At 44.1% G+C, this 15802-nt stretch overlaps 1 protein-coding gene across 1 annotated transcript in view; it reads left to right on the top strand.

Annotated features, from left to right (window-relative positions):
• The window catches only part of LOC137521243 (PRKCA-binding protein-like), a 329979-nt gene that overhangs the window by 246938 nt on the left and 67239 nt on the right, over positions 1-15802 (top strand). Inside the window, exon 6 of the mRNA XM_068240230.1 lies at positions 10806-10950. Within this exon, the coding sequence (XP_068096331.1) occupies positions 10806-10950 (145 nt within the window). The remainder of the gene's footprint in view (positions 1-10805; positions 10951-15802) is intronic.

Here is a 15802-nt window from a genome sequence, read left to right as displayed (position 1 = left end):
AATATGGGTGAGTTGTAATTGATGCCTGGGCACATATAAATTGATAGAATTTTGATATTGTATTTTCCAGTGCTTTACTTTTAAATATTTGTTCTTCATATTCATTTAAATGTGATAGATCCTTTTTATTTTCTTTAATAAGTTTGTTTATATAATTCCAAATTTGTCTTCTCCACCAACTATCTCTTTTTTTCTTTTATAATACCCTCAATTTCTATTTTTTTTTATTTCTTAATAAATGTATCAATCTGGTGTCTTTATTGAGACCTGCTTTTTTCTACCATTGGGAGGGTTGTGCCGGGGGAAAATCTGAATTATTGCTTAAACATGTAAGTAGTGAGATACCTTTTTTCTTTTCCCACCCTTTGACTAGTGTATAGAGAATTCTCTTCCATAGATTTTATTATAAATACTTTTCAAATAATGTATATTCAAGTATAAATTGCATTCATTTCATAGATGGTACAATGACATAACCTGTGCTGTCTTCACTGTGGGGCAATGTGGGAGCAGCGGTCGGCCTGATGACCGCTTTCTGTAAACGAGCTTCTTGCGCACGGAGCCCCAGAAGAAGCTCGTTTAGAGCGAAACGGTCGTCAGGCAGACCACTGCACCCACATTGCCCCACAGTGAAGACAGCACAGGGTATGTCATTGTACCATCTATGCAATGAATGCCATTTATACTTGAAAAGTATTTATAATAAAATCTATGGAAGAGAAGCCTGTGATGTAGTGCCGGATGACTCTCTCCTCTAATGATTGAATGGAAGAATGTTTGTTCTAGCATCCGAGCACACTGAAGGCAATATACCCTGTGAACATATACCCCAGAGGCACTTCCATTTGAAGCATGAAACCGCAGTGCCAGTAACTTTTGTTCTTTATTGGTATGAGAGTTCTTAGAGTTGGGTTCATCATTGGATGGCTAGTATTATGGTATATACAGGATCTTCTAAAAAAAATAGCATATTGTGATAGTTTATTATTTTCTGTAATGTACTGATAAACATTAGACTTTCATATATTTTAGATTCAAATACACACAACTGAAGTAGTTGAAGCCTTTTATTGTTTTAATATTGATGATTTTGGCATACAGCTCATGAAAACCCAAATTTCCTATCTAAAAAAATTTGCATATTTCATCCGACCAATAAAAGAAAAGTGTTTAAAAAAAAAAAAAGTCAACCTTCAAATAATTATGTTCAGTTATGCACTCAATACTGGGTCAGGAATCCTTTTGCAGAAATGACTGCTTCAATGCGGTGTGGCATGGAGGCAATCAGCCTGTGGCACTGCTCAGGTGTTATGGAGGCCCAGGATGCTTCGATAGCGGCCTTAAGCTCATCCAGAGTGTTAAGTCTTGCGTCTCTCAACTTTCTCTTCACAATATCCCACAGATTCTCTATGAGGTTCAGGTCAGGAGAGTTGGCAGGCCAATTGAGCACATTGAGCACCATTTACCAGTGGTTTTGGCACTGTGAGCAGGTGCCAGGTCATGCTGAAAAATGAAATCTTCATCTCCATAAAGCTTTTCAGCAGATGGAAGCATGAAGTGCTCCAAAATCTCCTGATAGCTAGCTGCATTGACCCTGCCCTTGATAAAGCACAGTGGACCAACACCAGTAGCTGACATGGCACCCCAGGCCATCACTGACTGTGGCTACTTGACACTGGACTTCAGGCATTTTGGCATTTCCCTCTCCCCAGTCTTCCTCCAGACTCTGGCACCTTGATTTCCGAATTACATGTAAAAGTTGCTTTCATCCAAAAAAAGTACTTTGGACCACTGAGCAACAGTCCAGTGCTGCTTCTCTGTAGCCCAGGTCAGGTGCTTCTGCCGCTGTTTCTGGTTCAAAAGTGGGTTCATGCTTCCATCTGCTGAAAAGCTTTATGGAGATGAAGATTTCATTTTTCAGCATGACCTGGCACCTGCTCACAGTGCCAAAACCACCGGTAAATGGTTTACTGACCATGATATTACTGTGCTCAATTGGCCTGCCAACTCTCCTGACCTGAACCCCATAGAGAATCTGTGGGATATTGTGAAGAGAAAGTTGAGACCCAACACTCTGGATGAGTTTAAGGCCGCTATCGAAGCATCCTGGGCCTCCATAACACCTGAGCAGTGCCACAGGCCGATTGCCTCCATGCCACGCCGCATTGAAGCAGTCATTTCTGCAAAAGGATTCCCGACCAAGTATTGAGTGCATAACTGAACATAATTATTTGAAGGTTGACTTTTTTTGTTTTAAAAACACTTTTCTTTTATTGGTCGGTTGAAATATGCTAATTTTTTGAGATAGGAAATTTGGGTTTTCATGAGCTGTATGCCAAAATCATCAATATTAAAACAATAAAAGGCTTGAACTACTTCAGTTGTGTGTATTTTAATCTAAAATATATGAAAGTCTAATGTTTATCAGTACATTACAGAAAATAATGAACTTTATCACAATATGCTAATTTTTTTAGAAGCTCCTTTACTATAGATATTCCTAGGGATCCGTGTAAGTGCCTTTTCTAGATTGAGAAGTTTCATTTCTATCTTAGGCCATAGCTTATTAGTTAGTTTGCTTGTCATTTCAATCCTCCATTCCAGTACTTTCGACATGTGAATGGCCTTATAATAACAACTGATATCTGGTGCCGCCAGCCCACCCACATTTTTTGGCTTGGAGATAATATGATAGCCTGTCCTTCTCTTAGATTTTGCCCATATAAATTTTGGAAGCCTCCGTTTTGTATACCGTTTGTTTTAACTAAGGGGGGATCTGGGGATTTTTGTAATAAAATAAATTATGTCTCATGTTGACTAAACTTTCAGTACTTCTATAATCACAAGAGGAGTAGACTGCTTATGTATAAAAGTAAAGTTTAAATTCTAACACCTAACACACCCTCCAACTGTGCTTTGGGATTGAGGTCCTTAGGAGTAAGATAATTAGGTAGGGAGGGAGGGTAGATAAGGCTGCTGGAAATGCCCCCCATACCACCATTTATAAAGGACAGAATAGCTTCTATAGAGACAGCTTGGGGGGAGAAGATCCATAAGACGCCCCTGCACCATAGAGCCATCTAGGCTTACTATATATTTTTTCCTTGATTTCTGTCCTCTAAACCTAGATGTGTCTTATAGTCCAAAAAATATGGTAATTGTGGTCTTACATTTGCTCACCACCTGTTTCCTGTGAGCATGACCTTTTTGTTCTCACTTAGAGGACATTTTCTTTGCTGTAAAGCAGGATTGTTGGTGAGAAATGTAGCCTGACATCTATTCTTCCTGCTTTTGGGGGTCAAAAGCAAAAGCTTTTATGTAGCAAGATGCGCTGAAGTTTGGTAACCATATTTGGGACACAAAAATTCCTGCCCTTCACTCTTTCAAATTACTGCATGTACCGTATTTTTCGAAATATAAGACGCTCCGGAATATAAGATGCACCTAGGTTTAGAGGGCAAAAATCAGGGAAAAAAATATATATACTACACCTGGTGCGTCCATGTTCTAGGAGCGTATTGTACATGTCCTTCCCCATTGTCCTCCTATGTTCACTATGTGTCCCCTTCTGGCCCCGTGTAGTTCCCCAGTCCCCCTGTGTCCACTCCTGCCCCCCTGTGTGGTCCTCCTGACCCCATGTGTCCCCTCCTGTCCTGTGTGTGTGTCCTTTTCAGCCCATCTGTGTGGTCCTCCAGTCCCTGTGTCCCCTCCTATGTGTGTCTGTGTCTCCTCCTGCTCCCCATGTGTGTTTCCGTGCCCCATTTAGCCCCCATGTTGTCCTCCTCTCTGTGTCTGCTCTAGCCCCCAGCCCCCCACCCCCAAGTCTCCGCTCCGGCCCCTCCCCCCCCGCATGTCTCTGCTCCAGCCCTTTTTCCCCCCATATCTCTTCTCCAGCCCCCTCCCAGCATGTCTCCACTCCAGCCCCCTCCCCCACCCTCCCCGCAAGTCTTCACTCCAGCCCCCTTCCCGCATGTCTCTGCTCCAGCCCCCTCCCCCCTTTCTCCCCACATGTCTCTGCTCCAGCCCCCTGCCCCCACATGTCTCCACTCCCTCAGGTAATAATAAATGCAGAGCGGCTATGGATTCCCTATGGATTCCAGCGCTGGGTGGTCCTCTCCGCCTCCATCTTGTCAGCGCCACACCTGTAAAAGAATCGTTAGCGGCAGAGCGGCGATCTACAGTATTCTTGCGTACCGCGCAGCTTCCCCTAGTGACGGCTCATGTTAATGACTCATTGAGTCATGGGGAATGACTCATTGAATCATTAGCATGTGCCATCACTAGAGGAAGCCTTGCGGCTCCCCCTAGTGACGGCTCATGTTAATGATTCAATGAGTCATTCCCCATGACTCAGTGAGTCATTAACATGAGCCGTCATTAGAGGAAGCCGCGCAGTACGCAAAATGACTGCAGATCGCTGCCGCAGGAGGAGGGTGAGCCGCTTTGCCGCTAACGATTCTTTTACAGGGGTAGCACTGACAAGATGGAGGCGGAGAGGACCACCCAGCACTGGAATCCATAGAGAGGTGAGTCACTCTGCATTTATTATTACCGGGGGAGGGGGGGCCGGCAGACCACACAGGAGGACAAGGCAGAGAGTCCTTGACGTAGCGGCGGGTCGGCGGTTCGTATCAGCGGGTGTTTTTAAGTCTGGGATTCCCTGCCTTTGGAATATGACGCAGGGACTTTTTCTCCCCATTTTTGGGGGAGAAAAAGTGCGTCTTATATTCCGAAAAATACGGTATTCCCTTGTCAGTATGTATGGTCGATGTAATGCAAATAATTCTGAGGTGGCATAGATTGTTACTTTTCATGCATATTTTTGTATCTTCAGAATGGACCAAATGCTACAACTGTAGCATTTGATGGGTCCACCATCACAGAACACGCCACATACAGTGGGATGCGAAAGTTTGGGCAACCTTGTTAATTGTCATGATTTTCCTGTATAAATCGTTGGTTGTTACGATAAAAAAATGTTAGTTAAATGTATCATATAGGAGACACACACAGTGATATTTGAGAAGTGAAATGAAGTTTATTGGATTTACAAAAAGTGTGCAATAATTGTTTAAACAAAATTAAGCAGGTGCATAAATTTGGGCACCAGAAAAAAGAAATGAAATCAATATTTAGTAGATCCTCCTTTTGCAGAAATGACAGCCTCTAAACGCTTCCTTTAGTTTCCAATGAGAGTCTGGATTCTGGTTGAAGGTATTTTGGACCATTCCTCTGTACAAAACATCTCTAGTTCATGCAGGTTTAATGGCTTCTGCGCATGGACAGCTCTCTTTAACTCACACCACAGATTTTCAATTATATTCAGGTCTGGGGACTGAGATGGCCATTCCAGAACGTTGTACTTGTACCTCTGCATGAACGCCTTAGTGGATTTTAGAGTCTTTGTCTTGTTGAAAGATCCAGCCCTGGCGCAGCTTCAGCTTTTTCACTGATTCCTGGACATTGGAGTGGAATACATGCGTCCCTCAACTCTGACAAGATTCTCAGTCCCTGAACTGGTCACACAGCGCTACAGCATGATGGAACCACCACCATATTTTACTGTAGGTAGCAGGTGTTTTTCTTGGAATGCTTTTTTTTTTTTCCTCCATGCATAACGCCCCTTATGCTCAAATAACTGAATTTTAGTTTCATCAGTCCACAGCACCTTATTCCAAATTGCAGCTGGCTTGTCCAAATGTGCTTTAGCATACCTCAAGCGGCTCTGTTTGTGCTGTGGGCGGAAAAAAGGCTTCCTCTGCATCACTGTCACATACAGCATCTCCTTGTGTAAAGTAAGCCGAAGGGTTGAACGATGCACAGTGACTCCATCTGCAGCAAGATGATGTTGTAAGTCTTTGGTGCTGGTCTGTGGGTTGACTCCGACTGTTCTCACCATTCGTTGCTTCTGTTTATCCAAGATTTTTCTTGGTCTGCCTCTTCAAACCTTAACTTGAACTGAGCCTGTGGTTTTTCCATTTCCTCAATATATTCCTAACTGAGGAAACAGATAGCTGAAATCTCTGAGACAACTTTCTGTATACTTTCCCTAAACCAGGGGTAAGGAACCTTTTTGGCTGAGAGAGCCATAAACGCCACATATTTTAAAATGTATTTCCCTGAGAGCCATACAATATTTTTCAAACTGGGACAGTTTGGCTCACGCCCCTTGTTGCCATGGTGATGTGTATACAGTTGATCTGCTGGGCAGCGGAAGTGGCAGACACATCTTCAGCCTCTCTTGGGTTTCGGCAACATCAGCAATTTCATAGCGAGCAAGACAGGAGGAAAACAGACAGCTTGTACAATTAGCTTGCTGACTTGGGGGTTGATTCCTTTTGTAGGCCGAGATACCCGCACTTTGGCCCAATAGGCTGCCTGTCAAGTGACAGGCAACCTATCGGGCCAATCAAAGTGTGGGGATCTCGTCCTACAAATTCACTGGACCTCACAGGGCCCAGAGTGGGATAACTGGAGCAGTGATTGGTTTTGGGGTAGCGCGAGTAAGTTAGTAGTGCATGCTACAGCAGTAGCATATGCCTACTTTGAAAATTTTAATTGCGCTGCCACACTAAGCTGCGCTGCTTGAACAGTGTAGCTTAGTGAAATCCCCTACTGATTTGTATGTGAGCCAGATGTAGCCATCAAACGAGCCACATCTGGCTCCCGAGCCATAGGTTCCCTGCCTCTGTCTTCAGGTCATTTGAAAATAGTTTTGAGACTCCCATGTTGCTACTCTTCAGAGAAAATTACAAGAGGACGGAAACTTACAATTGATCCCCTTAAATACTGTTTCTCATAATTGGATTCACCTGTGTATGTAGGTCAGGGGTCACTGAGCTTACCAAGCCAATTTGAGTTCCAATAATTAGTTCTAAAGGTTTTGGAATCAATAAAATTACAAATGTATGCACCTGCCTAATTTTATTTAAACAATTATTGCACACTTTCTGTAAATCCAATACAATTCATTTTACTTCTCAAATATCACTGTGTGTGTCTCCTATATGATATAGTTAACTGACATTTTTTATCGTAACAACCAAAGATTTATACAGGAAAATCATGACAATTAACAAGGTTGCCCAAACTTTTGCATCCCACTATATACTGTACCTGTGTGACAGTTGTCACTAGATCAACTTGCTTGAAGGAAATGTTTCTCAGCCATTACAAGTCAGTTTGAATTATTGACTGTGGACTTCTAAGGGATGCCACAAAAAGGCAGTGTGGCATGGATGCCACTTATGAATCATCTGTTTTAGCCAGGTAAAACAACTGCCATCACACACAGTCCTGCACTAACCTGAATAGTGGTGGGCGAGCCTCTCCTTTAACCACCCTGGTGGTGCATTTCTGCCTGGAATTATGAGTCAAAAGCGGTACATTTTTTTTCAAGAATTTTAGGCCTTCAATTCTTGTCTTAACTCACCAAAATATATCAGAATAAAGGCCTGGAAGATATTCTCCATATAAATAAGACTAGAACACAAATTTGTTGAAATAATTAAATTTATCAATAAACTGGAAAAAAAAATAGGAAAACTGTACAAATAAGGTATTATTATTATACAGTATGTATATGTGTACCTAGTACACCTCCCGTGTATGGTAAATTTTAAAGCAGAGAACAGCACAGAGTCCAACATTGCAATCAGGGCAGTAGAAGCGCGATTCCTTTCTGACTTTTTTCCCCTTCTCGTCAGACTTTGAGCAGCAAACAACACATGTCCTGGTTGGTGTATTATTTTGGGGAGTGGTTGGTATGTATTCCATAAAGTGATGGTCAGTGAGGTGCTCCGGGTTTACAATGTAGGAGGCATGACGCCCCACTCTGGCATCTGCTGCAGTCTGGTATTTCAGGCAGATGCACTCACACATCTTCCATATAAAGTGTGCGTCAGTTCGCTGCTTAAAGAGGATATATGCATTCCACAGACTTTGCTCCAGGAGATGCCGAAATATTTTTTGTAGTATTTTTTTGTTGTTTGCGACTGCAGGGTAAAATGTCATTGCCTGGCCGGCTCTGTCCACTCCACCCATCGTGAAATTATAGTCCACCACAACCTGAGGTTTATCAATCTCTTTTCCTCTTCTCATTCAGGCAGGGACAGTGGAGGTGTCGTGGACTGTGGAAAGAAGACGCTCAACTTTTTTGTCACGCCAGCTGAAAGCCAGCATTTTCCCCTTTTGCCAAGCAACTATGTCCCCAGTTTTCAGCTTCTGCTTGGCGAGATAAAGTTGAATCCGGCACCATCAATTATATGCTCTTTAACTTTATTGACAGATAACTGACAATATACACGACGTTTCGGAGGACGAACCTCCTTTCTCAAGTTCAGTCAGCATCTAACATATACAATAGTCACATCGCCTTACATATTCACTTAGTTCAAACATGACCAATCAGCTGAGCTTGTCGCATTTTAGCGACCAATCCCCTACCATCCGCCAAGCGGACCTTATGGGGAACTTCTCATTTATATGCATCAAGCTGTGTCTCCAATCGGAGAACCGTAAGAGCGGCTATGCGCGTCAAGACAAGGAGCCGCCCCGCTCAGTCACCCCTCCGAGCGCCGACCAATAGGGAGAGAGCCCCCTGTTGTCATGACGCCAGGCCACGCCCTCAGTGAGAGCGGACCTGACGGGAGACTTCCATCCCTAAGAGCTTCTGCTTGGCAAATGCTGATGGCATTGCCCGCCTGTTAGGCCTAACGGTGCCATAGGCATCAGTCTTATGCTTGATAAGGATCTCAAACAGTTCAGGGGAGCTGTAGAAATTGTTCTTGTTGACACAATAGCCTTTGTCCAGTAAAGGCTCAACAAGGGACAGTACAGAGGATGTGGCCACTCCGTAGTCGCTGAACCTGGGTTTGAACACGGTCCCTTTTCTGGTATACAAAATAGTGTTCCAAATGTTTCTGGTTGCCGCTCCACATAGCATGTATGACTTAAGCGGGTCCGCTTGGATGTTATGTATTGGACCCAACTCGGCCTCCCCTTATAGGCCATTAGACTCTCGTCCACGCTTATGTCCCTCTGTAGAACTTAAGTGGTCCGAGAGTTGTCAACCACCATCTGATAGACTTCCCAGATTTTCTTTCGTTTTGGCACAGGGTGGGTGGAATCCTCGAAGGTGGTGTTGTTGGCAAAGTGCAAATACTAATACATTTTCAGACTGAAGCGATATTTGCACATCGCCGTTCCGAAGAAAGGGGTTGCGATGATCTTATTGGTGGTCCAATACCATTATTGCTGAGGCTTGTCCACCAATCCCTGCAGAATGATTAGGCCCAAAAGCAACCAAATGTCCTCTTTGGTGAGCGCCTCCTATGTCCTGCTCCTGGAAAAGCGCCCTTGTGGAGCAGCCAGATGTTGGGTGGCATAGCGGTTGGTCTCCTCTACTATTTTCTCAATAAAGACTTCCGTGAAGAAGAGCTGCAGGTAGGCCAGGGGGTTGTGCTCGCAAGGGAAAAAGGGAAATATGGGGGCGGTGGCAGAACCTGAGTATGGTCCATTGGGCACCAAACGCAGGCATCACTGACTTCGGTGGTGATGGAGTCGCTGTCACTACCTGAGACACATGACAGATCTTCAGGTGCGTCACTGTCACTCGTGTCCGCCAGCGACTACAAATCAGGATCACTGTCCTCAAACTCCACCACCGCTTCTGCAGTGAGACGCCTTCTGGAGGCTGATGCCATAGCAAATGACAGGCAGGCAGAGGTCGGTGCAAATGGCAGACAGAGAGTTGTCAAATCCAGGCAGAGGTCGGTACAGGCAGCAGGTAGAGAGCAGTCAAAATCCAGGCAAAAATCGGCAACAGTAAATCAATCAAAGTCCAGGCAAAAATCAGTGAAGGCAGAGAGAATAGTCAAAATCCAGGCAAAAATCGGTAACAGGTAGGCAGAAAAATCAGCAGATAAGCAACTCACACAGATCAAAGCACTTAACGCAGCCAATAAGCACATGGCAACATTGCATTGGATACAGATCCTCTTATATCCAATACAAAGCACATTAGGACCAATCAGTGGGGGAGAAGCCTGGGTCCAGCTGGCCAGCGCTGAACACGGGCGGGACCCAGGAAAGCAGAGCGCACAACGGTTTTTGGCAGCCTGACCTGAGCTTGGGCTTATCGCTTTCAGTTCCCAAAGCGGAGCTCGACCACAGGTCGGGATTACTTTCAGGTGGGTTAAACGGTATCAATCCAACTACTCCAAAACTACCTTTACTCCATATTTGTAAAAATACATGTACAGTTTATAGAACATTACTGGATTAAACAGGGGTTTAAATATAATGTCTGGATGCTTTAAGTATTACTTTTACTTAGAGAAGTATATCTTACCACAGAAGGTAAAAATTCTATACTTGATTTTAAAGGGTCCTGGAAGCTTTCCTTACATAGGGCTTGATTCACAAGGCCGTGCAAACTGTTTAGCACGGGTGTGCTAAACAGTTAGCACATGAAGCACGGGCAATAGTCAGCGATCACGCGAATAGCGGCACTTTGTGCGCGCAAAAGTCCGCAAACGGCACTTCACGTGCTAACTGTTTAGCACACCCGTGCTAAACAGTTTGCACGGCTTTGTGAATCAAGCCCATTGAATGGCATCTACAGGTAGGTGTGGGAAAATGAGATGATTGAATAAGAGAAATCAAGATGCTGTAAGGATCAAGTGGTTAAACCTAATGGATGCATGACTTTTTTCAACCTAGAGAACTACTGTATAACTGTATGTGATTTACTCTCCCAAAACCTGTTTCCTGTCCATTGTATAATGTAATTATTTGTGTTTCAGGCATTAGGGGAGCCATTGTACCGTGTTAATACTGGAAATTATGAGTATCGGTTGATATTAAGATGTCGTCAGGAAGCCCGTTCACGCTTTGCAAAAATGAGAAAAGATGTCTTAGAAAAGATAGAGCTCCTGGATCAAAAACATGGTAACTATACATCGGATGTTTTCCCTGTTAATTTAATTATCATTTATAAAATTCTTATGTTTGATGTCATTTGAATGTTGGATGTGAAAGTAGTTATATATTTATTGTATTTATAAAGTGCCAACATATTACGCAGCACTGAAGTTATGACTGGCATTTCAATGGTTATAGAGGAGAAACCTTCATATTGACATAGGGTTTTTCCTTTCATGACTCTTGTAAGGGCCAAGAATACCTAGGTGAGAAGTAGGGAGAGACCGGGAGCCCAATAGTGCAGTATTGTCAGGTATAGGGAGGATACAATTGCATAGATTAATACTCATAAAGGTGGGTTACAGTTCCTGCAATCACTGCATAGGCCTGCAGGGAATTAACCGTCCCTGCTCGGTACTCCAGGTCCTGCTGGATACTGGATGGTCACTCTTTTGCAGTACGATAGACTTTCCAGAAAAACTGCAAAGCTATTACCTGACTGACGGGTAGGATGGAGGCGCCCAATGTGTGTTCTATTTTAGTATTTTAAAATGCAAAAAAAAAAATTATATAAAGAGAGAGGTAATTGCTTTCCTCTCCATAAGATATAGACACTAGTTCAACTGGAAAAAATTTTTTATTCAAAAAGCAATCTGACAATGCATTTCACGGGTCATCGCCCGCTTCCTCAGTTCAATACAAAATGCCTTGATAGCATAGGGGATAGAGTTTAGGCGCCTCTAATAATTTTAGGCACCTACACTCTATACCCTATGCTAGCAAGGCATTTTGACTTGACAGGGACAGTTACTTCTGGAAAGGTAAGCAATTAATTATTTTTTTATTTGTAGTTTAAAATACTAAACTAGAACACACTTTGGGCGCATACAATCCTACCCATGGCCTTCATTTTGACAGAGGGAGTCAGGAACTAATTCATCAATTAAATTTAGATTAAATGTGAAGAAAGAAATGTATTAAACTCTTTCAGCAAACTAGCTTTTTAGGATCATTATTGATAAGCTAGCAGAGGCAGGCCCGTTTTTAGGACCAGGCAACAAGGGTGATCACTGTTGTTTCCTAGACCATCACAAATCTAGGGAAATCAAAAATACCCCTCCCTCCCGTTTCCACAGCTGACAGCAGAGTAGCTAAACAATAGTTAGTAAACAATATTAGCAGAGTGCGCTACCCCTTCCCAAAGTTCAGTAACTACTTATTAGAGTCCTTATTAACACATCCACCTCTGCTCGGTATCCACTATCCAGAAGCTTCAGAGGATCCTCCGTTATAGGTAAAAACAGTCCACATGTAAAAACGAGAGAGGAGACAATCATAGTGCGATCAGTCTGTAACAATATTATTCAGGGACCATCACCCTATGGGGTCTGGGTGTGCAACTGTTACTGTGGGGTCACCTCTATTTCCGTGATAAATGTCCAACAAATGGCACGCTCACCTTGCTGCAAGGCTGCCCAGCCCCACAGACAGCAACTGCGCTTAACCAGTTAGACACCCTCCTTCCACTGGTGTTAGTGTATCCAATCTCAAATGAAACAACAGAATGACATCATAGTGCAGATATGTTTACAAACCAAAGAGGTTTCTTATAGAAATTCACACCTATCTATCTGCTGCTCACCCTTTGTTGCCGCTGCCCACACTCACAGACAGCCGTCCACGTTTTAGGGTGTGCAGTTTCAGACACAGTGTATCCAGGTATATTCCGCCTCCACAATCACTTATCAGGACATCAGGTTTATATCTATGAACTAAAAAGCTTCCAATGGTGTAAAATCCATGATTTATTGAATAAAATCAAGAGATATACTCACAAACATCAGAGTAAAAAGCGCATATAAAGTTTAAAATATTCAGGGGACGTCTCCTCCTGCTGCTGGTCGCTTCCTCCTAAACAATAGTTACCTGTTTGTGCCAGCACTCAAATCTACCATATCTGCTTTATACTCCATCTCTCCTCTCAGTGTCAGGGAAACTGAGAGCAGATGTTTGAGTTCAGGAAGATGGTAGGAAGAAGACCGTGCCACAGTGGACAAGTAGGTATAGTATAGCCTCTTTGTTGCCAAATCTGCATGAAGAGAGGTAGCAGATTAAATTATAGGGGATCACAGTACCAAGGGAAGCTATCATAATCATTTGATTTGGCCAAACAAGTTTTCTTTACCAGTTATAATAGTGGTAAACAGGATAAGCATTCTTTTGCCACTTCCTGTTTTATGCTGTAATGATTTCAAGTCTTAGAAGTTTCAGAATTTCTTGTTTTGCTGGATTAATTTGCATAGTTCTGCCCTAAAAGTTTTTGTTTCAACTGACCAGTGTCTTACCCCTGAAGGCAGGAGCTGGAAGATGGAGTGGCCAGGGTGAAAAAAAAGGTTAAAGTAGAGTGACCATATTTTTGTGGGTCCAACCTGGGACGGGGGGGGGGGGCGTGGGGGGGGCGCGCGCCGCGGCGAAAAGTGGGAAGGAGTGAGGAGCACGCAGCGGCGAAGACTGGGGGAGGGGCGCGCGCCGCGCCGAAAAAATGGGCGTGGCCATGACATTGTATGGGCGGAGCTAACGTAATGATGTAACAGCGAGGCATAAGAAAGCAGTGTCTACGCCATGATGTGGACAAACGAGACTTTGTATCATGGGTGTGCAGAAACTGTGTGATGCTAATAGTATACCGTAACCACAAAGCAGCAAACATAGCCATCTATGACCATTAAATAATAAATGCAGTAACAGTTACCCCGGACACCAGAAAATAAACGCAATAGGCAACATGTCAGTATAAAATAAATGCAATGCGGGCAAACATGTCAGTACAAAATAAACGCAATGCGGGCAACATGTCAGTACAAAATAAACGCACTGCGGGCAAACATTTCACCAGAAAAGAAACGCACTGCGGCCAAACATTTCACCAGAAAAGAAACGCACTGCGGGCAAACATTTCGCCAGAAAAGAAACGCAATGCGGGCAAACATTTCGCCAGAAAAGAAACGCACTGCAGGCAAACATTTCGCCAGAAAAGAAACAATGCGGGCAAACAATAACATTTCACTAGAAAAGAAACAATGCGGGCAAACATTTCACCAGAAAAGAAACAATGCGGGCAAACATTTCACCAGAAAAGAAACAATGCGGGCAAACATTTCACCTGGAAAAGAAACAATGCGGGCAAACATTTCACCAGAAAAGAAACAATGCGGGCAAACATTTCACCTGGAAAAGAAACAATGCGGGCAAACATTTCACCAGAAAAGAAACAATGCGGGCAAACATTTCACCTGGAAAAGAAACAATGCGGGCAAACATTTCACCTGGAAAAGAAACAATGCGGGCAAACATTTCACCAGAAAAGAAACAATGCGGGCAAACATTTCACCTGGAAAAGAAACAATGCGGGCAAACATTTCACCTGGAAAAGAAACAATGCGGGCAAACATTTCACCTGGAAAAGAAACAATGCGGGCAAACATTTCACCTGGAAAAGAAACAATGCGGGCAAACATTTCACCTGGAAAAGAAACAATGCGGGCAAACATTTCACCTGGAAAAGAAAGCATTTACTCACCTGGCAGAAGTGTCCGGCCTCTGGCGCGCTGCTCCGTCCCGGGACCGTCTTCCTCCTCCTGCTCTTCTCTCCCGCGCTGACAGGGCTACGGCAAGATGGCGCCCGAAGCCCTGTACTAGTGACACAAATAGGTCTCCAGTACAGGGCTTCGGCAGCCATCTTGCCGTAGCCCTGCTCGCCTGCCGGTGTCGGAAACGGGGCTGCGGGCAATGAACTGGCACGGCGTCTATAGACGCCGCTGCCAGTTCATTGAGGAGAGAGTGGCCAGAGTCCCGAGGCCGGCTGCTGAAAGCGGGACGTTTCCCGGGACCTCATTAAGCCTGGGACAGCGGACCCCGAATCCGGGACGTGTCCCGGGCAATCCGGGACGTCTGGTCACTCTAGTTAAAGGCAACCTTGGTCACTTTGTTTTTGCACCTGTTAGCGTAAAGGTCCTGCAGGGAAGGAAAGCTGCAGCCATTTATTTCTGCTGATCGGATCTTGTGTTGCAATCTCACCTTTTACAGACCATGATCTGAACCAGACAGTCATTCGTTATGTCATGATCGTGTGAGATCTGACAGATCTTTCGTCTCTATACCCCAGTGTTATACCATTCTCTATACCTAAACTTGAACAGGAGGTGACCACGTAGCACCTACCCAACTTACATATACCCCACAGGACTTCGGTGTGCAATTTATAGAGACTGAGGTCTAGAAGACCAGAGTACTACAAAACCACAATAGACAAACAGGCACTACTAGACATATAGACAAATAATAACTAGACAGTCCAGGTCAACAACAGGAAATCAAGAGGTAAGGTACAAAATCGTGATACGTGAGGGGATCCAGGGACAGTCCAGGTCATACACAGTAGACCAAAAATATCGCAGTACAAGGTAGGTACTGGGCAAAGGCAAGGTCAATGCAATCCAGGGTCAGTTCAGGCAGTAATCCACAGAGAGGTCAATATTACAGGCAAGGTCAAACACAGGAGATCCGATAATAATAAGAGCACCCAGCAGTAACCCAAGGGCAACTAACGATATCACAGGCAGTTACAATGAGGCAGTGTAGGACTTTTATACAGACATTCACCCAATCAGTGGCCGCCCACACACAAACTTACCCAATCAGCAAAAAATCAGCTAGATCAGCTGACATCACCTTTGGCGTTGTCTAAGTGAATAGGATGGATGCCTGGTAATGTGTGTCCGTTCCCTGTAAGACCCGGGGTGTGTGTGCATGTGTGGCCACGCTGAGAGGAATGCTGGGGTCGCCGCACAGAGATGGCCACATCGCTGGATTCTGATGG

Source organism: Hyperolius riggenbachi, chromosome 6 (assembly GCF_040937935.1).
Source record: "Hyperolius riggenbachi isolate aHypRig1 chromosome 6, aHypRig1.pri, whole genome shotgun sequence".
Classification (NCBI taxonomy): domain Eukaryota; kingdom Metazoa; phylum Chordata; class Amphibia; order Anura; family Hyperoliidae; genus Hyperolius; species Hyperolius riggenbachi.
Note: the sequence above shows the minus strand (reverse complement) of the source record. Positions and strands in the feature narration are given on the sequence as shown.